At 33.4% G+C, this 26,632-nt stretch overlaps 1 protein-coding gene across 1 annotated transcript in view; it reads right to left on the bottom strand.

Annotated features, from left to right (window-relative positions):
* Positions 1-26,632, bottom strand: part of LOC145247427 (E3 ubiquitin-protein ligase HECW2-like) — a 328,541-nt gene that overhangs the window by 60,387 nt on the left and 241,522 nt on the right. Inside the window, exons 7-10 of the mRNA XM_080109185.1 lie at positions 18,864-19,012; positions 17,301-17,401; positions 8,250-10,571; positions 3,254-3,349 (exon numbers count right to left, since the gene is read on the bottom strand). Of these exons, the coding sequence (XP_079965311.1) occupies positions 3,254-3,349; positions 8,250-10,571; positions 17,301-17,401; positions 18,864-19,012 (2,668 nt within the window). The remainder of the gene's footprint in view (positions 1-3,253; positions 3,350-8,249; positions 10,572-17,300; positions 17,402-18,863; positions 19,013-26,632) is intronic.

Raw genomic sequence — 26,632 nt, forward strand, 5'->3', positions numbered from 1 at the left:
GCTTTTCTTGTTAAAAATCGAACATTTTGCTCGGTATCATAAATTGTTTTTTCGCTGTTAAAAAAAAAAAAAAAACCTACTTTATGAAATTAAGTGAAATTTTTTTCCCCCCGAGAACTTTGTTCCATAACGGATACATATAATTAAAACTTTTTTCGATATTTTCATTTTTTAATGTCTTGACTAAACTGTACAAGTACCTATTTTTTAAATACAAAGTTTTGCTGTCATTTTATTTTTAACTTCCCTATTTTTCAGGTGCCTTCTTATGCACAAGCGCCAACATTCTTTCATAAAGTCTTTATGCAATTAAAAAAATTACTTTGATGACAGTTGATGTGGTATCTAAACCAGATTTTTTTGTTTGTTTGTTTTAATCAGTGTTTGTTGAAATTTTTATTCATTATTTAAAAAAAAAAATTTTTCCATACAAAAAAAGGCATATTGCCGCTTGGACATTAGGGGCTAATATTTGGGATCATGTTAAGCAGGTGACCGTAAGGAGTTGACCAGCGAAATGTCTGTTCAGAGTACATTTAAATCTCTGCAAGTTAGTATAGTCAGAGAAGCAGGAAACAGGGAGGCAATTCCAAAGTCTAGCAGTCTGAGGGAAGAAACTATTAGAGTAAAAGGCTTTCTAGCATCTACGGACCTAAAAATAAAAGGGTTAGGGTTAGGGTTAGGGACCTAAAAATGAAAGGGTTAGGGTTAGGGTTAGGGTTAAGGACCTAAAAATGAAAGGGTGCTATAAATTCATCAGAGCACATTCTACTAATGCATTTGGAAAACAGGCACAGGAATGCAACATTGCGATGATAGGAGAAAGGTCTGAGCTGGGCTAATAGTGAAGGATCTATTAGATTTAAGACTCTTTTTTGGACCCTGTCTAAGAGTGAGAGACTAATGGTAGATGCACCAGTTCAGATGTAGCAACAATACTCACTACATGGCTTATAAAGATATAGGCCATCTTGGATTTAAAAAAAAAATTTGTTTGAATTTTAGAAATGCCAAAGGGAGATAACTCCAGTTAAAGCGCTGACACCCCTTCCCATCTTTAATACTAGCTTTTCTTGTTAAAACTCGAACATTTTGCTCGGTATAATAAATTGTTTTTTCACTGTAAAAAAAAACAAAAAAAAACTACTTTATGAAATTAAGTGAAATTTTCTTGTGCAAGTAATTTTTTAGCACGATAAAGGGAACCCATTTTCTTTGCAGCAGCAGTCTTGTCAATGTCCTCAATGTATTTGTTCCAATTCATGTTGCTTATGAATGTTAAGTTGACGAGTCTGAATGATGAGCTCTCAGGTTTGCTCTATATCTCAGGTGGAATGTTATTAGTCATCGCAATCGATAACTGAGAAAGTTTCGTGTAATTATTCGAAGAAGCTTTGTTTTAATAGCATTAAATGTTACCATCCACTTGTGGCCCCATCCCACTAAATTAAGATTTTGTAAATGGAAGGACAACTGCTGAGTGAACCCTTATAAAATGGCTACTCCAAAAGAATGCACAAAATTAAAACGATTTTGATGACTTTTTGGCCATTCTGTATAATTGGTACAATAATTTTAACCTTGTTCAGTATTATTTGTTTTGAAAAACTTATCCACTTCAAAGGTACTGATATCATCTGAGGATACCACTGCCTTATGTGCTGTTTCTACAATGGAAGGTGGCTTTTCCAAAGCAAACTAGGATGACACAAAGCCGGGGACACTTGGTTGTAAACAAATAGTCAGGAGAGTCAACCAATCTGTGTCACCGGTTATGCTGAGGAGTTGTTTGGTCAGCCAATCACAGACGGCATTCATATAAGCAGGCAAAATTTGTGTATTCACAACTACTACTACTGTGTATGCCACATTAATGTACTGGCAATTCAAGTGACCTTATTGTATTAAAATACAAGGACGACCACCGTTGAAGGTTAGACAAAAGAAAAGACGGATAGACAATGTTTGTGAACAGATGAACATGATAAACCAAGAAAACACCTTAATCCAAGATCGTAGAGCTTAGATGATACTCAGCCATGTTAGTGCATATTCTGCACTTAGCAGAGAAAACCTAATGCATCACATGCTAATTGAATCCTGGTCTCGCAACCTATTAGTAAATACCCCCCATCATTATGTCAAATAAGCCGAGCATGTGAGGTCCTCCTTAAGTGAAAAATTTACTTTTACCATGGGTAATGTTTGTGCAAAATTTCAAAACTTTATTGAGAAAGTGCAAACAAAGAGATGAACGATTTGGAGGCAATTTTATCCCTATAATGACCCATAAGGGGGAAACCAGAGTTTCTCGGAAAATCTGTTTTGGCAAAAATTTACTTTCACCATGACTAAGGTTAGTACAAAATTTTTAAAATATCTAAGACGAGGTTATTGAAAAAAGTGTGAACAAACGAGAGGGAATGAATTACTTAGTCCAATCTCTTCTTTGTCGGGGGACCAATAAGCTAATTTAAGCCTAATGATCAAGAAAGAATGGTCCAAAGTAACTCTTGATGTAATTTTTTTTTTTTGGGGGGGGGTCCTCCTTAAAAAAAACTATCGAATGAAATGCGAATGTGGTTATAGAGACACGCCTGCAAACACTTGATTGTTAAGAGGGCACAAAAAAATGGAAGTCAAACTTTTGTGTGCCCCAGCCGTATTTAACACAGATGATTACAATTTTCAAAAACCTGAAAATATTGGTTATTGTGCAGAACTCAAACTAATCAAAAAAAAAAATCTTTATCATGTATGTACTCGTTTCAGAACGAAAATGTCACATTCCAGAAATCATGTAATTTGAAAAAAATAGTTTTTTTTCTATATATGATTTTTATGGATTTTAAAAACAAGATTGATTTTGATCTCAATAATTGAAATTGAGTTGTCTCCCTTTATTTATTAAAAATAGCAGAACAAGGCATGCTTGCTTCTTCATTAAATTTGATTTTCTTAGTAAAAATTTTTAAAAAATACTTGGTAAATTTACACGATTTTTGGAATATAACATTTTCGTTCCTTGATGGGTATGTACTTCATAAAAATGTTTTGTTTTCTTCTTTTAATTAGGTTGAACTCTGGATCAGAACCAAAATATTTTGTACTGAATATTAAAGTGATGATAATGTGAGACGGTACTGAGGTTGAGGTGCACCACAAGTTTTCTGCTTTCTCTAGCTCCCATCTGAAACCCTAGAATTCCGGGATCATTAATAAATGACAAAAAAAAAAAAAATGTGTAATTTACCTGCAGGAAGGGGTTCTTCTCCTGGTTGAGGCTCAACTCTGTGATACCTGGGCCTCCGTGAAGGTAACCGAGGTAAGGAAGCGGGATTGGTGTCATCTAGTGAGGGAAGAAAGATTAAATAAGTTTTCAGATTATCAGCAAGAATGAATAGTCTTAGATCTTCTTCAATCCGCGTTTTACATCAAAAGTTACATGGTTACATTTCTGAATTTTGAGATGAGCATTGGTTATTCACATTATTTAAATTCTTCAGACTACTGTTGAAAATAACACTCAAGATGAGAACAGTAGTCCAAAGAATCCCAACAATACAAATGTTACAGGGTTATACTTACAAAATGCAACATACTCATTGAATCATTAATAAAATGAACAATTTTTTTCTGAAACACAGTACAAATTAATTTGATACAAATTAACATCAATTTATGTCTAACTTGTCTACCAAGTTTAAATCAAACATCCAACAGTCTTTGTTTTATTATTGCTCAGTGATAAACAGACATAAATAAAATATGTAAAATTGTTAATAACTGACACATTCCTCTATTGGTGCTGCCCGTCTTCAGTTCAGGAATAGTTTGGGGATCATTTTGAGATAAGCTCATAGATGAAAATCTGGAAGGGGTGTATGGTCCGGTTGTGTGAAACCCATTTAGGACATCCTACTGATGAGATGATCAGTTTATGGCATATTAACCATTTATGAGGTTTTAACATTGTCAAATGCAATTCTATAGGTAAGATACTTATTTGGTATTCTTAAAATATATTGTTCTTCAAAGAAAATCTTACACAGTGGGAACATTATTCATAAAAAATATCACTCTTAAAAAATTTTTTTTTTTTTACAGAAATGCTACTAGCATTACTCTCAGAAAACATTACTCCTTGTCAGTAATAATCTTAAATCTCAACATGAGTGACTCTCTGCCACTGCCTTCTAATATCTAGTGGACTTGGGAGCAATGTTAAGTAAATGGAAACTCCACATTCTCCACAGGCCCCAAATGTGGCCTCACCACTGGATGTCGTTTAAGGTTATATCCAGGACCTATGGAAATCAACCTACTCGGAATCGCCTTAAAATAAAGCCCAAAAAAGTGATGTAGTTTTATTGAGGCACCGTAATTTGTTTATAGAAAGATCATGGAAGCCTATCACAGTAGGAATATGTTATTTTAAAGATAAAAAAAATGTTTTTTTATAGTAAATTTTATTTAAGCCACAACTTCTATACGGCGATCTGATGTGTGTCACCGTGTTGTATGTGGAAGGGGACAGCTCCCGGTAATTAGAGAAACGAAGCAAACATGATTGAAAATAATATTTATTAAAGGAGAATGCTGGAATTGAACTCAGTAATCAAAAGTTAAAAAGAATACATATTGCTATTTAGATGCAATTCTAGGAATGTGGAGAATTGTTCATTATATTAGAAATAACTACACAACTAGTTAGGTCAGAACAGGAGAATAGGACAATGGAAATTAAGGAATGTCTTTGGGTTGCCAGAAACATGTTGGAGTCATATTTAATATGTAAAATCACATTCACATGTTTGAGCACGTTCTGACTTCATGAAGAGAGATTCAATATATTCAGTTAAGTTAGGGTTCAAAGTTCGTTACAGCCAGATCATTTCAGAACAGTCAGAGGAGGAGAGTTAACCTAAGCCCCTTTCGGAAGCAAGGCAGAGAGAGGAAAACAAAATGCAGAAACCCAATGCAGCATCAAATACCTGATCATTCTCATCAATTGGGGTCAACAAAAACGGTCCTCTCGTGACGACGACTGGTTCTATGCATGCGTCAGATGACGTCATGACCTGATTTACTTTAAATAGTTGAAGAACTGACTAAACTTCATGTACGCCGTGTTAGCTCAGTTGGTTAGTGCGTTGGTTCGTCATCTAAAAGTTTTGGGTTCGAATCGTGGTGTGAGATGTCTTCTTTTTTTTTTGATTTTTTAAATTTAAATATTGAACCAGTGTTATTTAAGCTATTTTTCACGTAACGTTCGTTTTTCTGTTTTTTTTTTTACTTCGCTTATCCACCCCCGACCACACACCCAAAAACACTCGGGTATCCACCGATTTTTTAAATTTTAATATCAAAACAGGCTTATTCAAGCCATTTTTCACGTTTTTTTTAACGTTTGTTTTTCTGTTTTCTTTTTTCGATTTTTACATTTAACATCGTTCGTTTGCCTTACGTTAGTTTTTTTTGTGTTTTATTTCGATGTTTTGATTACCCCCCCTTAAGTTTTACCGTTCGTTTTTATGTTTTCTTTTTTTACTTCGCTTATAACAAACAAACCTGGTCATTGACCTCATTTTCTAAATAGCTATTGCTTACGTCGTCGTCGTCACGCTCTACGACTTCCGTGCAGGCACCTGTCAATTTGGTTCTTACTTAAATAAATTCAAACATCTTTCAGTAACTCATTCTGGCTGGCCGAACGGTTCATATTTTTTTCACATTTTATTTTCAAACTTCGCCTCAGGGCTTCGGGTTCGATCCTACCTCCCCCCCTCCGGTTTCTTTTTATTTAAGAGCACACACACCTCCAAACACCCGGGCAATGCTGGGTACCCTCGCTAGTCTACTATCTATATATATAAAAGCGAAAATGTATGTATATATGTATGTATGTATGTGTGTATGTTTGTGTGTCTGCTAAAAACTTTCGACATACATGACGAAAATTCACAAACTCGGTATCATATCGAAGCCCCATCCTTCGCTCGAAAAATATCGAAAAATTGGCTAAAAATGTTAATTTTTTCACCCCGAAATCAACAATTTTCGACAGGGGGGGGGGGTCAACAAAAACGGTCTTCTCGTGACAACGAGCGATTCTACGCATGCGGCAGATGACGTCATGACCTTATTTACTTTAAATAGTTGAAAAACTGAACAAATTTCATGTACGTCACGTTAGCTCAGTCGATTAGCGTGTTAATTCGTTATCTAAACGTTTTCGGTTCGAATCGTGGTGTGAGATGTCTTTTTTTTCCGATTTTTTAAATTTAAATATTGAACCAGTGTTATTTAAGCCATTTTTCACGTAACGTTCGTTTTTCTGTTTTTTTTTTTTTTTTTTTACTTCGCTTATCCACCCCTGACCACACACCCAAAAACACCCGGGTACCCACCGATATTTTAAATTTTAATATCGAAACAGGCTTATTTAAGCCATTTTTCATGTGTTCGTTTTTCTGTTTTCATTGTTCGTATGCCTTACGTTAGTTGTTTAGTGTTTTTTTTCGATGTTTTGATTACCCCCCCCCACACACTTAATTAAAACGTTTTCTTTTTTTACTTTGCTTATAACAATGCTTACGTCATCGTCGTAACGTTCGACGACTCCTGGGTGCACACCTGTCAATTTGGTTCTTTCTTAAATAAATTCAAACATTTTTCACTAACTCATTCTGGCTGGCCGATTTTATTTTCAAACTTTGCCTCAGGGCTTCGGGTTCGAAAGTTACACTCTACTGAAGATTGAAGGTTTAATCCTCAGTGAAATTATAATCAAAATACAATTGTGAATTACTTAGGATTGTTGCTGACAGAACAAGAGTATGCTACCTTGTGGATTAAATAAAATTATGTGCAAATTCCCAAAGTTTCGACAAGATCCACCTCGAGAAGATCAGAGGCTACATCGACCAAAACGTTATGAAAATCACACTCAATATGAGAACAGTAGTCTAAAGAATCCAAATAATATGAGTAAGATCACTTTATCAAATTATGCATATAGAAAAGTCTATCACAATTCAAAAATAAACATCTGCTTATATTGAGAAGATTTACAAAATTTTTTTTGGTAAATCTTACTTGATTAAATGACAACTTCTACAATGATCTGATGTGTGTAGCCATATTCCTTAATATATTTTATGGTAAGACCTTATTGAATTGTGGGCATTTCAAAATCTGAAAACATGGAAACATGTCAAATAATTGTGTAGAAACAGACTAAATGAAAATTTACTATAAAAAAAAAAAATCAGTCTTTTTTTCTTCTACAACCAACTCTCACTATATGAGAACAAAATGATGAAACGCCACTATGAATTTTTTTTTTTCTCTTCTCATTTTCTTTCATCGTGTTGGATTTAGTTTACCCAATATTTTACCATGATTGTAGATATGTGACATCATTGTTACCAATTATAAAATGACCGGATGGATGTGTCTTGTAATCCCTATCGACTTTCCTCATGAGAACAAGGTTAGATACAAGGTCAGCTTTTAAAGTGTGCAAATTCTGCCTCCGTATAAAGAGTACTCTGAATTAGGATAAAAATTGCCTCAGTCTAGAAAAATTTCTCCTTTACTGACGGAAGACAGAAGATGAAGTGCAATCATCAGAACAGATACAACACTTTTCTCCTAGCTAAAATATTTTCATAACTAATATACCAACGTCGATTTATTTAACTTACTGAAATTCCATGGGTATGCTAGTATACCTGGGACAACTTTTAGAAATTGAATTTTTAAACTAACCTATCTCTGGTCAGGTCTTTATTCCCCTTCCTCTCAAATACATCCATATCACTTTCTGTTTTCCTTCATCTTCTCTATCAGCAGATTCTACTATCTCAATTCTTCTATCCCAAGAATTCTCACCCTTTCTTTCAATATGAACATACTAACAAAATTTCCTGTCTTGCACACATCCTCTATAGTCAAGATTTATTTTTCCTCTGAGGTCATCAGATCTCAGCCTGTCTTTAAGACTCAATGATTCCACCATATCATGCAACACATGTCCTGAACCATCACTGGCTAGATCACTTCCATACAGCATCACACTTTGTACACATGTTTGATAGACTGGTAAAAAGTGGTAACTCTGCTGGTTAGTAATGGCATTATTCTCTTGAACTTATTCCATCCACTCCTAATTCTTGCAACTGGGAAACATGATTTACCAAAATAGTATAAAGACAATAACAAATAAAAGTATCAAAGAAACTTACTACTGTTTTGTTGATTTGAAGAATGACTGCTTTGAGATCGCCGATGCCAAACCACGGAATTATCAGGGGCTGTTGTGGATGGACGAGGAGTAGCAGATGAGGAGGAGGAGGAACTGCCAGGTTGGGCATGACTAGACCATCGTGAAGAACTCTCGTGGCGAGCTGTATTCTTCGACTGATGCGAGGACTGGCTAGAAAGGGGAGGTGGTGGTGGAGGTGGGGTTTGCGAGGCATGTGCTCCTCCACTGCTCCCAGTTACTCCTCCACTTCCTGCACTGCCTCCAGCAGCGGCGGCCGAACCATCCGCCCTGTCACAACCATCAATTGCAGCTATGTTGGCAGACGAATTGGAGTCAGATGATGTTGAGCTGGAATCAGACCTCTGGTTTGGGGCCCCTAACCTCTTTTGGTGCCACAGTTGGAGGTGGTGGGCGATCTGTTGGCGATTCTGTTTTCGTTCCTCCTCGCTGAAGGTTCGCATGCGAGATAATGGCGGGGAGGGAGAAGCACCATTTTGGATGGGGGTGACAGATCGTGGGCTAGCACTGCTAATTGGTCCACTATTAGCAAAAACTTCGGGGAATCTTGGCGGGGAGCTAATGCGATGGTGTCTGCCGTTACTGTGCACAGAATCGGGTTTGTCTTGTGATGAATTCTTAGGCACGTGACTCCGATGTCGCTTTACGTGAGCGTGTGATTTAGATTTCTCTGATGATATGCCGGGTTCCATTAACGGAGCCATCTGTTCAGATGTGGAGATGTTTCTACTGTCACCGTTGGCACCAGATGCAGACAAAGTATGTTTCCCGTCTTCTCCATGATAGTTTTTCGACTTGCCTGGTGTGGAAGGCATACTCCAGGGGAAGATTACTTTATCACTGTCATCAAGCTGTCCACCAACTGCCCCCAATGATTGGTCAGGGGCAAGGTTTTCTCTCGAGCTGACGAAGGAATCTAAACTGACTAAGATGTATTGTTCATTTTCTTCAGCCATGTGTACAGGACTGTAAGTTCTGGGCGGAATGGGGGGTGGTGGCTGCAAAGAATGGGGAGTGGTGCTATTTTCTGGGGACTTTGGGCCTCCTGGTGGTGACAAGGTGCATTCGTTTGTATTTGCAGTTGGGGCATGGGGTGTGCTAATGGTTGGACTCACAAGTGGACTGACAGGTGAAGCAGGATGAGGTGGGGGTGGTGCCTTTTCAGGCAGTCTTGGAGGAAGTGGCGGAGCTTCAATTGGTCGCTGACGCGGAGGGAGTGGAGGAGCCTTGGATTTCGAGGGGTAAGTTCTTGGAGGGAGAACCGGGGGTTCTCCAGTACCAAGTGGTATAAGTTCTGATCCAGCAGAACCATTCCCAGGAGAAATTGTATCTTCAAACTCTATAATTGCAGCATTATTATTATTTTCAGAGGTGGTGGTTTTCATCGTCGTCGTAGTGGTGGTAGTTTGTGGCGGTTCTTTAGGCAGTTCTTTAGTTTTATCATCCCCATCTTCAATCTGCGAAGTTAAACATTCATTCATTTCTGTATCGCCATCATAGTCCTCATTAAGATTAAGCGATACCGCGGCAGGCTTATCTTCATTCTCAACAGTATCTTCTTCTTCATCGTTGTTGATCAAGACATACGCAGGGCCATCGATGGTATCTTCACTATTGTCATTTTCATTATCAGTATCAAGAGAATCAAGAGAAGGCGGCACTAGAGTGTTGCCATCATTGCTAGTTGGCGTGTCAGAATCCTCGTTGACAACATCGCTACCAGAATCATCATCAATAACAGCAACGTTATCATCTTCTTTGTGATCACCATCAGGTACTGCTTGGTTCGCCTCATCTTCACCAGAAATACTAAGATTACTTACAAGGCTGTCATTGCTCTCGGCACCCATAACCAGAATGTCGTCTTTACTCTTGTGCAACTTGTCCCCACCAGACGTTTCCTGTTCTTCATCTACTTCCTCCTCCTCCGAACCACATACAATATTGGGCACGGGAGTCAGGTCTGGAGAATCTCCAACAACAAGCGGCTTTTCTTGAGATATTCCAATGTTATTTGGTATGTGCATATTTGGTATGACTCCATTGGTAACTGCTGGAAGTTCGACACCCGATTCAGCCGACTCTGGTTTCTCTGGAGACAGTAATCCTTCCAAAGTTATCACAGGTTCTGTGTGCCGATGGTGGTGCCGGCTAATTGCCTTCGGACTGCTTAACAAACCATCAGGAAGGGAAGTTTTTCTAACTTGAGACTTTTTTCTGGGACTGGTTTGAGTCTTTCCAAAATCACCCATTGCATTGACTGAAAAATCACAAATTGCATTTACTGAAAAAGAGAGAGAGAAAAAAAAAACAAAGTTAATTTAAAAATAATAATAATAGTAAGATACAGTAATCAATATGGATATTTATTTCTTCATTTTTCCCCCCCTTCTCTTAAAGTAGAATATTGATTTTTTTTTTGTTTTCAGCTTTTATCTACATTATATTTACAGCATAATCATGATGACACACCAGTTCCAATTAGATAACCCAAGCTAAGCAATGTTGAGCCTGGTCAGTACTAAAATGGGTGACCACTTGGGAATACTAAGTGCTATATGTGCTCTCCGCTTATCTCTGCAGTGTTATCACTGTTTCCAGTCATCCTGGGCTTTTCCTTGCCACTAGAATCAGACAATACCAACTTAAGAGTGTGTGTGGATAGAGATTGCACAATCCTTGCTTCACAATTCAGTGTGGGTCATTCATCATCTCTCCAGGATGATCAGATCGTCCTCATCGTTCTGATGAACAAGCATCCATATTATATTTCTAAGGCTGTATGTCTGTCCATTCTACTTTTTTTTCGGAAACTACTGGGTCAAATCTGGCTGAAATTTTGTATGGAACTTTGTTATAAGGTGCAGTAAATACTATGGTATCCGATTGCGATACCCCAAAATGTTCCTATATTTTAAATCCCGATTGCGATTCCAATTAATCATCCAAACTCTAATCATAATATTTTATAAGACTCTCAAATTCTGGCATAACGTCACAAATCAAATGACAATATCATTTCATTACTAACTAAAATGATGTCATAGACAAATAAATATAACGAGCTACATGCAGCTAATAACGTTGAAAACTAATAATAATGAAATAATGTAGTGTTTAGAAATTAACAGATATTTACAGAATTGAATGGTTTGGTTTGGTTGTTTTACAGCTTTTTGGGTTATTTATCGCCACATTCAGTTATTTTGTAAATAGTATTCATATATACAGTATATATGGCACAATCACGTTGACACACTGGTTCTTGTCAGATCACCGAAGTTAAGCAACACTGAGCCTGGCCACTACCAGATGGGTGACCATTTGGAAAGGCGAGGCGCTGTATGTACCGCAAGGTAAAATACCAGGTTGAGAAACTAGCGCAGTCTATCCTTCTCTTGAGGGTAGATGGGACTCTTAAGCTGTGATAGGCACCCAGTGATGGCATCACAATAAAAAAAATACCCTTGATAGCAAAGCATCAAGCATTCAGCTACCAACAAGATTTGGATTACACTACAAACTCGTGTAGCAAGTTCAAGCTCGGTTCTGGCTGCGCTGAATGGATTCATGTTGCATCCAGTTATTTTGTAGAATGTTTTTATTCTTCAAGCTCTATGAATCTTCATCGCGAGTTTGTAGTGTTTGGTTTGGTTGTTTTATAGTGGATTTTATTGTTTTTGTTCCCTGTCCTGCAGAACATGAATGAGTTTTGCAATGGGAGAGGGAAAAGGTTTACAGTATTAATGTTTTAAGTTGGGAAACCAGCCAGGAAGTGGGGGGGGGGGGGGGTTAGAAAAAAAGGGGGAAATGGGAAGAAGGAAAAGGGGGGGAAGGTGGGTTGTTGTTTTTGTAGAACATAATCAAGTTTTGCAATGGCTGGTTACTTTTAATGCATCTAAAACCAAGCTTCTCTCTTTACATCATCAACATTCTGATCCACATCTGGCATCAATTGAAATTAATGGCTCTCGTCTTTAGGAGGCCTCAAGTTTTGACAAGCTTCATGGCTTGACCATTACTCCTGATCTTAAATGGAACACGTACATCAAATCTGTTGCCAAGGCCGCTGGAAAAATGGTGGGATCTTTCTATCGATCCTGTAGATATCTCACTGCTGATGCTATTCTCTATCTATATAAGAGCCAGGTACGTCCAAGGATGGAATACTGTTGCCACATCTGGGCAGGAGCTACTAGAAAGGACTTGGCCTGCCTTGATAGAGTTCAAAATAGACTTCGTAGCCTCGTAGGAGATGTCCTTTTCTCTTCCTTGCAACCTCTATCTCACAGAAGAGATGTTGCGAGTTTGTCTTTGATGTATCGTTATTTTCATGGAAAGTGTTCGACTGAGCTTCAATCTATGGTCCCCCCTCACCAAACTTTCACAAGAAACACTCGTCTAGCTGAAAACACTATCAAAAATTCCCCCCACTCTTTATCTGTGCCTAAACCTAAACGTAGATTCCATGAACAGAGCTTCTTTCTTAGAACTGCACGCCTGTGGAATTGTCTTCCGTTTTCCTGCTGACTACAATATGGTTGTCTTTAAGTCTAACGTAAATAAGTTCTTGATGAGCCGTTCCATATAAGTTATCAAATTTACCAAATTTTCATTACTAATGATTACTATATTGTCCAATTTCTAATGTACACTCTTTAACCCTTATCCTTGAGTGGCCTCTTGGCCTTGATAATGTGGTGATGTGGTGATGCCTATGTAAAAAAAAAAAAAAGCATCAATGTTAGGGGCATTTCATCTTAGGAAGCCAATGTCTTCAGACAGACTTATCTGGTAACACCAGTGAATAGGAATGAAAATAATAGCATAGGCTCAATATTAAAACAATAATAGTAATGAACAATAACTTAATTCACTCTATATAATTTTTCTCTTAGTCTGAATGTCTGTTCATTTCAAGTTTTATGAGAAACTACTGGCTGAAATTTTATATGAACTTTTGCTATGCTGAGGTATAAAATAGTATCCATTCAATGCACAGTTAGGGATTCATAGCAATTAGTATTTAATGCAAAAATGAGAACAAATTTAACTATTATCAACCACCAATTTGGCATAAACTACTCATTCTAAGTCAATGGGCTATAACTTTTGCCCGTTTTTAATGCACTAAATAGTCTAGTTTAATAATACATATTATTTTCCTATGCGTTTTATTTTTCTTTTATTTACTTATGTTCCAGCCAATGACAGATCAGGTCAGCTAATAGTAAAATAAATTTCATTGATAAAGATTAAAAAAAAAATTGAAAAATGGAATGGAGGGGGCGGATTGATGTTCAGTTTCTTAGATAAATTATTTTATTATTTAATATTTCTACCTCATTTCTGTTTATGTATTGAATGTTATTTGTAAAATCAACACTTACTGGCAGTTTGAATAAGGGTAGATTTTAGAGATCCTATTAGTCAGTAATTGTGAAATCTATATAATAAAGTAAAGTTGATTTTACTCTCTAATCATACATTATAGGTTTAGAACAAAACTTTTTTTTTGCTATATATATATATAGATAAAAATAAAATAAAATTACACTTTTTCAGCAGGCGTGTTAAATGCATATCTTATTTTTCTTTTATTAATATTATTGGAATTTTTTCCCCCTTTCCTTGTACATATTTGTGAATTATTCCACGGATTTCGGCCTTCTAGATTATTTTGACCATTTTCCAATTACGTGATTTCCTTGAATTTTACTTGTGCGAATGGAAATTTAATTAACTTTCTTGGATTTACATTTTTAGATTTTACCGTCATTGGATACTTTACCTTTCACCAGACTATCCATTCACGTGAAATGACCTTTTTCTTCACCATATTCCCTCTGCTTCACTTTTTGTTATCAAGTAAGATCTTTGACTTACGTGCAGTTTCATCAAATACTTTTCTATGCAAAATCCGATCCCGCATTTTGCTAAATCCTACCCTCTGATGAGAAGGAAAGTATTTCTTTGAAACTCCGTGGATTAAGGACTATCCACTAATTTAGTGTTTCCTTTTCAGATTAAATATGTTTTAACCTCTTTTTCAAAGTGTTTTTTAACATGTTTTATTAACTGTTTGCTCATATATATATATATATATATATATATATATATAGTAGAACCCCAGGATACGGTGGCGCTAGGATAGTTTTTTCAGGTTACGATGTGTAATGCAATCTTTTTCCAGCCCTTGGTTACAGTATTTGCCCTACCTTACGGTGTTATTTATAATATCATTTGATTATAGACATAATGTAGTGCATTTTGTTATTAATTTTTAATGCCTAGTGTGTGAGTATATATATATATATATATATCATTTTAAATTTGTACGGCTAGGTTTCCTTCCCCATATCATTGTTTATCTTGTAAGAAAAATATTTCAGCTTTGTTTTTTGTTTTTAATCCTATATAATTTTATATGCTAAAATATAACAGAATAGTCCTTAAAAGTAGAGTAATGTTTTAATAGTATTATTTATACTTATTTATATATTTTTAATAAATATTATTTATATTTAGTAATATATTTTTAATTAGTGAAATAGTAATTAAAATTATTATTTATCTATTATAAAATATTATTATTTATCTATTATATTATAAAATATTATTATTTATCTATTATATTATAAAATATTATTATTTATCTATTATGTTATAAAACTCAAATCATCTTGCTTGGGCGTCAAAACTGTGTTTCCGCTTCATGATGCGCATGCGTGGAGAAATGAAAACAAAGCAATCAGCAGAAATTTTTTTTCAAAAATAAACAATATAAAACAAAACTTTTAAAAAAAAAAATAAACACTTTTTATTTTTAATTTTAAACAATATAAATAGAGGTTTTTATAATTTATATGGTCTCTCCATTAAATATTACTTAATTATGATTTCTCCGATATTTTTAAGGCTGTTAACAGACACAAAAAAAAACTAGTGTAGTGTACAATGCATATTCACTCCTTGTATTTTTTTTCATTTTTTTTTCAATGGATTATACACCTCTTCTATAAAGGATATTTTATTTAATCTAAGGGCAATGATATTAAGACTTTTATTATCCAATGTATTCTGCATTGTTTTCACTGGTTGCCATGTTTGTTTTCGTGTGCGTGCATTCAATATTTTTGCACGTTTATACATTAATTCTGTATACTCGCTATTCTATAGCTAGCTCTAACATATACTGACCCAACGTCTAGTATCTATTATATATTACTGAAATAGTAACTGGATTGTATCTAGATTTAGTTATTGAAGAAATGATATTTTCACAAGTGCCACTGGAGTGCCATGAATTTAATAACTGTACTGTTTTTAAATCTCTGAAACAGCTATATGGTAAACAGCTGATTATCCTCATTTTCTATTTCACAATTTAAGTTTATACTACACTACTATATAATTGAATTCCCTTTTATAATTGTAAATTTTCCAATGGTAAGTTGGCTTATGTCAGTGCTAAGTCTGAGATATGTGGAAGTTAGTATCACTAGAAATTTAAGGTGTATTTTTTTTTTCATATAAATGACTTAAAACTTTTTTAGACACATTATATATATATATATATATATATATATATATATATATACTAGCTTGGGTGCCTGGCGTTGCCCAGGTGTTTGAAGGTGTGTGTTGAGCAAAAAAATAGAATAAAATAAAAGTGGTAGTAGGCAGGCAGGCTTGAACCCATACCATGAAGGAGGAAAAGAACGTGAGGAAAAAAAAAAAAAAACTGAGGCTTTGCTGTTGCGTCTATCGCCAAACCGGAAGTGACATAAGGTTTAAATTAAAGCTAGTCAATCAAAAAGAGGAGATGACTTTCTAAAATATCAGCGAAAAAAGCGACCCCTCCCTGTAGAAAAATGCCCAATTTAGGGTGAAAGAATTAATGTTTTTAGCAAATCTTGATATTTGTTGTCCGAAGGGTTGAGCTTCAAAACAATATTGATCTCATAAAAATCCGCTGCTTCTGTCGAAAGTTTTAGGCATACATACATACATTTAAACAGACAGGTGATATATATATATATATATTTTCAAAAACCAGAAGATTAATTTATTTCACACTCAAAGTATTTTATGAGTAAGTAATAAGTCTTATACAGGTTTCTTGAATAGCAGAACTCTATCAAGCAACTCATCAGCGACATATGTGTTCACAAAAATGAAAGATGTGTGTGTGTGTATATATATATATATATATATATATATATATATATATATATATATATATATATATGGAAGGGAGATAAGTTACTATATGGATTAGAAAACTGGAAGAGACATGGGAATAAGGAATTCAGAGCACTTTTGCTCTAAGTACGCTACACTTTTCTCTTATATTAAAACGTCTTTTCTGTCTCGATATTGTTTACAAGTATAAATGTGTATCATATGCATTATATCTAACAGAGTTTGACTATATTTTATAGAGAAACTTTACAAATTCCACTACTTGAAATCAATTTTTAAATAATAAATATTTCATTCATGTTTCTTGCAAACACAAGACAAAAATGTTCGCATTTATTTGTATAAATAAACGTTAACTTAAAAACAAAGAAAATCAATTTGTATGAGAAATTGTGTTATTAAGGAGAGAGAGACAGAGAGAAAGAGAGCCACTTGCTCTCTTTTTTAATTTTGCTTGTTGGTAAAAAACGTAGAAAGCGATGTTAGAGCAAATATTTTTAGTAAATCATTAATTTCTTTTTTTTTATTAAACAATTTTAATTAATAACTTAATTTCAACAAAATTATTTTTGCATATATACAAGATAGCAGAATAAAATTACAAATGTATAACAATTATTCTAAACTATTTAAAAAATAGTTATGCTAATAGATATTCAAATGATTGGATCATTAGTTGGTACTATATACACCGTATTTCAAATTAATGTTTCATTATAGATTTAAATAACGGGAACTTTTTTTGATAGAAATATACAAGTAAATAAAAAACAAAAAAACTTTTATATATAGATAATCAAATACTTACCAGGTAGAATATTGACTTGAACTCCAGTGGTCAGCATCAAAGTACCACTTACATGCTCCCTCGGGTTTCTGCGAACTAAATCTAAATTAAAGTTCACTGGACTGAAAATAAACAAAATATAGATACAATATTGGTAACATTAAAAAAGAAACAGTTTGAAATGTACTTGAACTAAGAATACTATCTTCTTGCAGTGTTGCATTTTTATAAAGAAAATCATTTTTTAGCAAATTAGGGTTTCCCAATGTTCTTCCCTATGTCAAGAATCGCTTTCTAAAAATTTGAATTATTTAGAACTAGCGAGGGGTACCCGGCGTTGCCCGGGTGTTTGGAGGTGTGTGTGGTTTTGGGTAAATCAAAACTCCGGTGGGGGGTGGGGGGTGTTTAAAATAAAATAAAATGTTTTGGTAGGTAAGTATGAGGATCGAACCGGAACCCTTTAGGTAAACTTGTAAATTAAGGTGTGAAAAAAAAACGTGCGACGTTAACCATTGCACCACCGCGACATACCAACGGAAACGTGTTTAAATTTATTTAATTACTTAGATTTGACAGGTGCACGTTTTAATGACTTAATGAAGTCAACTGTTGACTGCGGAGGAGCATTTAATTTACTGCGGAATGCGGGGGTAGGGGGAAATCGGGAAAATGCCGCCAGAATTAATTATAGGAAAAGGCTTAATCCACATGCGGCGATTGAAAACTGTTGAATATTTATCTTCTCGAAGTCGAGCAAATTAAATAGACAGGCGAGCTCCGTTGACAACTCTGAGATATTATGATTTACATGTAATATAAAAAGTTTTAAAAAGTTGTTAGGCGAGTGACCGCTTCTCTGAAAAAGCCTTTTGTAGACATACAGAAAAAGCGAACACACATACAAACATTTTCGCTTTTATATTTATAGATTATCTTCCTTGCTCATCCAAATTATTTTCCAGATGTCATGAGATCGTTGCTCGTCCTTTAGCCATAAAATTTGATTTTCTTATTTAAACATTAAACTACTTGATCAATTTACATTATTTTTAGAATATGATTATAATAAGTGAGTATAAAAAAGAAAATCTTACAACTTAGGCAAAATAATGATCCGAGCATTAATGGTGAAAAGAGAAAAATTAGGTTTTTGTAGTGTTAAAAGTAAAATAAATTACTTTTCCCAACTATTATTGCACAACGTGTTTGAGGTCTTATCCAGAAACATGCTCAAGGTCATGGATATTGTTGGAGACGCCCCTTCATGGGATTAATGGACCATATCATGACGTCTCTTCCTCTGGTGACATCTTTCTGGTAATGAGTACTGGTGCCGGCAGTCAGAGATTGGCATGCAGCCAAGGAGGTCGTGTGCAAACACCCTACAGTTGAGGAATGGTATTGCTCAACCTGCTTTTGCGTGTAATATATGTGAATACATGTTCGTTCCTAAAAATCCTGTGTTCCTTCGTTTTTATTACCATTTAAACCCATAACAGATATATTATCTTACCCAGCCAGCGGAGATATTGACTAACAAGTTTAAACCCTCAGATTTAATTAAAATTTTCAGTGGATTCTTACCCATGAGCAGCATTTGCTTTGTCAACAATCCGTTGAACTGAAACCTCAGCACGTCCCAAAAAGCGGATAATGGTTGGCCGACTTTTGGCAAATTTATCTTTAACTTCAAATTCAATTGTATCAGAAGCAATGACGTCCAAGCTAAAAACCTACAAAATAAAAAAAAAACATGAATTCAAATATAGATAATCGTTGAATAAAAATATAAAAAAAATCTTAATTTACTCCACACAAGCCATGCGTATCTGAGACAAAATCACCATTGAAGAAAAGCACACTTTATTTTTTGCTATTTTCCTTCATTTTAACACTATGCAGCAAAGAAGAAAGAGAAAAAAAATTATTCTGAAGAAGCGTATAAAAATTTTTTTTTAAATAAACAAATAAATATTTGTTTATTTTATTAATAATAAAATCTTTGCATTGTATTTCGTTTATAAATGTAAAATATACATATTTCACAAATATGAAACCACCGCCATAAAACAGCGACTAACTCAAAGAATATGAAAATATCTATGGAGCCAGTAACTTTTCTCTTTTCTTTTCCAAACAACAACCAACATGCCTGAGGACAGTTGAAGGCCAATCCGACCGAAATGTTGCACAAATAACACTCAAGATGAGAACAACGGTCTGATTAATACAAGTAACATACACTGTTAAACAAAAATTTAAGACCACTTAAAAAAAAAAAAGAAAAAAAAGAAAAAAGAAAAAAAAGAAAAAAAGAAAAAAAAAAAAGAAAAAAAAAAAACCCAACTTTTTTTTAAGAATAGATTTTAAACTCTTCCAACTTAAGGTTACCAATACTACAATCTAAAAGGTTATGGAAACAAAAAGCTACATTCCAAAGATTTATTTTTAAAATTCACATTTTTATTAAATTAGGCTTTTTACACATGATCAAAATTATAAGACCAGAGACAAAAATTCTATTAAATTGTACAAAAAGTGTATGAAAAGTGTATGAAAACATTCAACAATCAAACTTAATGAGTTCTACCTCTACTGCTTTTGATGACTTCAAAAATTCTTTGGGGCATGCTAGAAATAAGGGTTTCCATTAAGGTGTGGGGGTCCTGCTCCAGTTTCTGAAGATGGCTACACAAAGCTCATTTTTTGTTGAATATTGTTTGCCACTTCGATAAACCTCTCTTGTCATCCATCCATAAACAATTTCAATTGGGGTCAAGTTCAGTGAGCATGCAAGATGTCCCAAGAGATGGGCTCCATTTTCTTGTAGAAAGCTCAAGTTCCGTCTTGTAGTGAGGATTGCAGCATTATCCTGTTGGAATAACCATCTATCCCCATACAAACGATGACCCTTCATCATCAAAGATGCTTTTTGTAGCATGCTAACATAACCGGCTGTTGTCTGACGACCCTGCACCACCTGGAGCTCCATCGGCCCTCTGTAAGAAAAGGTACCCCATACCATTACGGACCCTCCACCACTATGGCGTGTAGAAAAAATTTCAAGAGGGCATGTTTTTGTCATTCCAATATTGCTGGAAGCCATCAGGACCATCTAAATTGAATTTTTTCTCATCAGAAAACGGGACTTTCTTCCACTTCTCAATGTCCCATGTTTGGTATTCATGACCAAATCTTAAGCGGTCCACTTTGTGACGTGGAAGCAATCGAAGAATTTGTTTATGCTTTTTATTTACCATGCCTTTTTGTTGTGTCGTCTGATGGTTATTGGACTGCAATCAGCATCTGTAACTGCCTTAATTTGACTAGAAGAAAGTCCTCTGTCATTCATAACAACCCCTCTGATTCTCCTACTCAATGCAGAAGAAATTTTTTTTTTTGGGGGGGGGGCTACCAAAGGATTTTGCTTTTTCATAATTCTCAGTGTTTTTTAGAAACTTGCAAATAACAGTTTTATTGCGATTTACCTTAGCTGCTATTGCTTGCTGTGACAAACCTTGCTTATGGAATTCTAGAATTCAAGAGCGCTCAACTTTGGTTAGTTTTCTTGCTTTAGGCATGATAACACCTTTACACAGTGATTGCTAATCTCTAACTGAACTAAAAACATTAGAATTACCATAAATCTAACAATTTATACCCTTGATCTTATAATTTTTATCATGTGTAAAAGGTAGGCATTTGCCTTGTTGTAAATAATTTGCCTGCTAATGGAGGAATTATTTACTGCTTGCGAATTGATTTTGCCAGCCATTTCACAACAACGCCACGAAGCTTACCTACCTATACAGGAATTTTGCAGGGTTGGATTTGTTTCTTTTCATTCAGTTTCATTCAAAATATTTCATTTATTTTCATTATTTTTGTACGAAATTAAAAGAATTTTCATATTGTTTATTTTTTGTTTTGCTTTGTACGTCTATAAATATTTAATTACAACCAGAATGTGGCATAGGGTACCAAGACTTAACAAAAACACCAAAATTGCATTTATTAATCAGATGGAGTAATTTGGCAAAGTAATTATATAAAAAAATTTCATAAATCAATCAAAATATTTAAATTTCACGTTATAAGAACATTGAATGAGCATTAATTGCAATTTTTAGGTTGCCTTAATTATAATAATAAAAAAAAAAATGAATGAAATGAAACTTTACTAAAATGAAACAGACAGAACGTAGTTTGTAAAATTTTTGCTACAAAAATTTGGACCCCCTCCCCCTCAACATCCCACCTGGTCCTTTCTGGTTCTGCCTTTGATTTTTGTTGACTTATTTATATAAAAAATTCTTCTTGAAATGCACAGAAACCTTACATGGAGAATTTTCAAACTCAGTTTAAATTTTATAAATCTAAATACATTAATTTGTATGAAGAATTACAGAGTGTCCAACTACGTTAGTAAAAGCTTAACATTTAGTTATGTTAATTATGTGATAATTATTTGAACTACTATTCTCATTCTGAGTGTTACTCGTGGATAACATTCAAGACAAGAACATAATCTGAATAATCCAAATTATGAATCCTTATCTAAAAAATTTCAGAAACATAAATTTGCTAATTGAGTAATTTCCATTGATGGAGTAGTTTGTAAATGTTTACTGCTCCAGAAACCACTGGTAAAAATGGCGAATTAGCACATAGTTGTATGATACTATTAACACATACATTGCAAAATACGCATAAATATCATAATTTGATTCATACAGATTTATTTATTATTATAGAGCAAATTTTCTATTGATTATTATCCAATATATAGAAATGATTTCAAAGTTTAAAAAAAAAAATGACTTTGGTACCATCCACTAGAATTGAAACCAGAATGTTTTGCACTCCAACCTTAGTCGTTCTTTATCTCTGTGACAGCTAGATATAAAAAGTTAAAAACTTAAGCAACTTTGAGCTAGGTTTAATTTGGCACATGTGCAAAAGTCACAGCATGTGATGTCTTATTCGATTTACCCTGTCAAGGTCAACTGTTTTGTTGACAATCTTGACCTCTTAGCAGTAATTTTTGCTGGCTAAAAACCAAATCACAAGTCCAAATAGTCTATATATTAAATTTCAACTCTGTAAACCAAATATTCAGAGAGGAGTTTGGCAGAAACGTTTTGCACACACCAACATGCTCATTTTTAATATATATTAAAAGACACCGCCTGTTAACCAGCGTTTCTTTTTCCATTTGTTTTTCCTCTTTCCTCATGATGCTGAGGATCTGTATAGGTTTTTAGTCAACCACAGAAGGTTGTGTCCATACAATGAACAGCTAGTTCGTCTTTACAATATGCATGTATAGTTTTTAAATAAATGTTTTATTTAGCGCTCACATTCGCGATCGAACACGTTATTTGATTTCTTTTCATCACATTATGACACCCTATATATACATATTTAAATATTTCCATTGACTGTAACTTTTGCATCTTAAATTCTATGCAATTATGCAGAATGTAGAAACTATGCATAAATCCAGCATAATAGTGAAATAAGAAACTATACAAAATGTAGAATAAACGTTCGTTTTTTCAAACGAGTATATGTAAATTAGTTAAGCTTCATGTAGTCATTTGCATATCCATGCAGAGTATATTAAGTTCATTTTGATAACTTTTAAATAGAAATAGCATTTATTATCAATGTTAGAGCAAGGAAAATACTTTATCAGTATATATACAAAGTTAAAGTATTTTAAAAGAGAAGCATTAAATTATTTACATCAGTGAAAATAAAATAATTATGCAAACGCTTACAGTGGACCATGGGAAAAGCTTAGTGGTTGGTTTTATCCAAGGTTGATAGATTCGGTTCAACTTAAATCAATTAATCCAGTTTTGTTCAGTGGAGAACTATAATTTCCTCTTGGTATGTGGAATGCGTAACACAAAACACTAAATATCACCTTTGACTCGGTCACTGCACTGAATGCTGTATCTCCAAGGTGATAACATGTTCGAGTTTAAAATTATTTTATAACAAAAAAGAAAAAGAAAAAAGAAAACACAAGTTCTAAATATTCAGTCTTAAAGTTTTTGCTTTGTAGAACTGCACATTATGGAAGCGAGCCCTTAACAGATGAACTTTTAAGTTTTAAAATCATTTTCTATCTTATTTATGCAATAGTTTCATATGACTGAAAACAGAGCTCTTAGAAATTATTAATTTTATTAACCTTAACCAACAATTACAGGGTCTTACTATTATAATTGCAAGTCTTTTATTTATAGTTTAAATCTTATTAAAAAAAAGAAAATGGAAGTATAAATCTTCCCCTTAAGAACTCCTTTAAAAGTCTAAGACTCCCTAAAAATACTGCAATTTAATAAAGATAAGGTGCTATAGGGAAAACTATATCGTTACTGGTGCACCTTATAAACTAGATTTTTATAAATGTCCACTAGGGCTCTACCAGAAACTGACACAAACTGCTGTAATATGCCGAGCACTGATCAAGTTGATCAGCCAATCAGAAAGTGACAACAAACACACTTAGCTAATAAAAAGCCAAGCAGACGACTTAATAAATTATAAGAAAAATAATTTAGTTTTTAATTAGTCAGAATAGAGCACATGACAAGAAATCTATGTTGGACAAATTATTACATACACTAGAGCAAGCCATAAATCCTCAAGATCAGTTGTGGACACGTGACATGGCCATTAAAAAAAATCTGAAGAGAGAATGTGGGGTGAACTCGGAACATATTGTAACTGATTGGAAGATCTAATCATTACCTACGCCCCCCCCCTCTATAAAAAAAAAAAAAAATGTTTCTACTTATTCACACAAAAAAAATAAAACAATATTTATTTATGAAAGAGACAGTATGGAATAAGAACCCCAGAAGCTAACAAACTCAAAGGGGACACTTTTCATTTGACACCAGCTGACTGCTAATGCATGCACCAGTTGTAAACAAACATAGACGACCTAAGTTGTTTGTTTTATTTGTTGATTTTAAATATTAAATATTTTAAGAAAAATGTAGGTGGGGATATATTTTTTTATGTCGAGTGCATTTTTTCAGAGGAGGGGGGTTTATAACAAAACTTTTAAACGAATGTTGAGATGCTGTCTATCAAGTAATTTTTCATTTTAAAATGAGTTTGCTTAAGATTATTCAATTTAGTTTTTTTTTTTTTCTTTTAGGTATTTAATAAAACATTAAATATTTATTTATTATTTTCTTTTCTTTTTTTTTTTTTATTCTTATGTACTTTTTGTATCCCTGTTTCTACTCTCGTTTTGTTCTTGCTCACACGCCCCTATCCTGAATTCATAGCAATAGGCTGCTATAAATGGACTTCTTTTTTTTTTTTTTTTTTTTTAAACCAAAATGGTCATTAACAATCTTTTTTTTTAATGTTTTAATAAATTTCAAACTGATATAAATTATTGTATAGTAAAAATAGTTAAATTAAAACAAAAACGTTTTTCTGATTTCAATTATTTAATCAAGTAAAAATTCCATCTTTTACTTGATTACTAAATTCAAAAAATAATCTAACAAATTTGAAAGTGCTCATGAACCCTTTGCATGGAATTTTTACTTGATTAAATAATTCGAAATAATAAAAAATGTGAACCATTTATATTATCATGCTATTTTTTCATAGTATTATTAATTTAAATTCAATTTCTATGATATTTTTCTTTATTAAATTGTTAGGTGAAAGTATAGAATAGTTAAACAATCTCATGTTCAGAATGGTTTCTTCAATAAGCATACACAACCGAGTTTTTTCTAATGATTTTTAATATAAAGGATAGATTTATTTAAGCAAAAATGGAGAGAATATATATATTTTTATGTTGGATGTGTTTTTTTTTCTTTTTTTGGGTGGGGTGGGGGTTCTTAAAAAAAAAAAAAAAAGAAAAGATTTTACTAAACGAACATAAAGATCAGGATTTTTAAATGAGAATTTTGTCTTTGGTGAGTGAGGATTGGTTGGTTGTTTTTGTTTTATGGCATATCAACACTTTTCAGGTTATTTAATGCCGAATCCAATGATCTTGAAGCAATTTTTTTTTTTTTTTTTTTTAGAATATTTGTTTTTTTTCAAGTCAGTTTCTATTTAACCCATAGTTGGGACCCTAACAGGTACTACCACTCCGGGTCAGAGTGGACCTGGGAGCAATGGCAATTAAAGGGTGGCTGCACACTCCCCAAAGCCCACAAACTGAGGCCTCACCATCGGATATAGTTTAAGGTCATACCCAGGACCGGTGAGTGAGGAAGAAATCCTGTAAAACCTGGGCAATTTTTATGCATCAAATATGAAATCTTTAGTTTAATTTACAAAACTTGATAAACAAATGAACCCTTGAAGAGATCAGTTTACAAACACTCTTTTTTTTCTGTAAGCAAAAGTATAAACAAACAAAATTTTAAATAATTAAATTAAAACAAAATTTTTTTGAAATATTTAAGCAAAATTCCATTTTTTACTTGAGTACTAAATTTATTAAAAAATATTCTAGCAAATTTAAAGGTACTCATTTATCTTTGCATAGAATTTTTATTTGATTAAATAACTCTAAGTGAAAAAAAATAATGTTAACATGCTGAAATAACATTTAGAAACCATTCTTAACATGGGGAGGTTGTTTTGTAACTATTCTGTACTGTCACTTAATTTCATAAGCAAAAGTAAATTTTTTTACTATATATTTTTCCTTTTTTTTCTTCTTGTAAACTAATCAAAACCGTTTAAATATTAAAAAATAATCACATTTACAAAACTTTAGTGAAGAATATTCATCAACATAATGAACAATTTGAAAATTGTACTCCTGATTTTTTTAAATTTTAAATAAACAATTTCGTCTTCATTTTTAAAATGAGTTAGCTGTTAGTTTAGTTTTTGTATTATTTACCAATTAATTAAAAATATGAAAAAAAAAAAAAAACTCAGGAAAAGGAATATTTTTTTAATATAAATATTTTCTTTTAATGGATTTAATCCTTAAAACAAAAATGTACAAATAAAACCAACATTGCTAATATGAAAATAGATATTTTTTTCCCTGTGTCGTGGGTAGTTTATATCCAATGACTTGCACAGCTATAAGGTGTTTTTTTTTTTTTAATCTTAGTTCCAATAAAACAATTGTATGAAAAAACTTAATTCATTAATTAAAAATTTTTTTTGAAAATTTATTAGTTTCTTTACAGATTTTAATTCCTTAAAAAATTTAAAGAATTAAGCATATTTAATGCTTAATTCTTAAAAATATATAATAAAATAAAAGGGTGGGTGGGGGGGTGATTGTTAGTAGGAAAATAAGGAGATTACTTGCTCCAAAGAATGAGGGTGTTTAT

The sequence above is a fragment of the Euprymna scolopes genome, chromosome 25 (assembly GCF_053919585.1).
Source record: "Euprymna scolopes isolate OS-2025 chromosome 25, ASM5391958v1, whole genome shotgun sequence".
In the NCBI taxonomy this organism is placed as follows: domain Eukaryota; kingdom Metazoa; phylum Mollusca; class Cephalopoda; order Sepiida; family Sepiolidae; genus Euprymna; species Euprymna scolopes.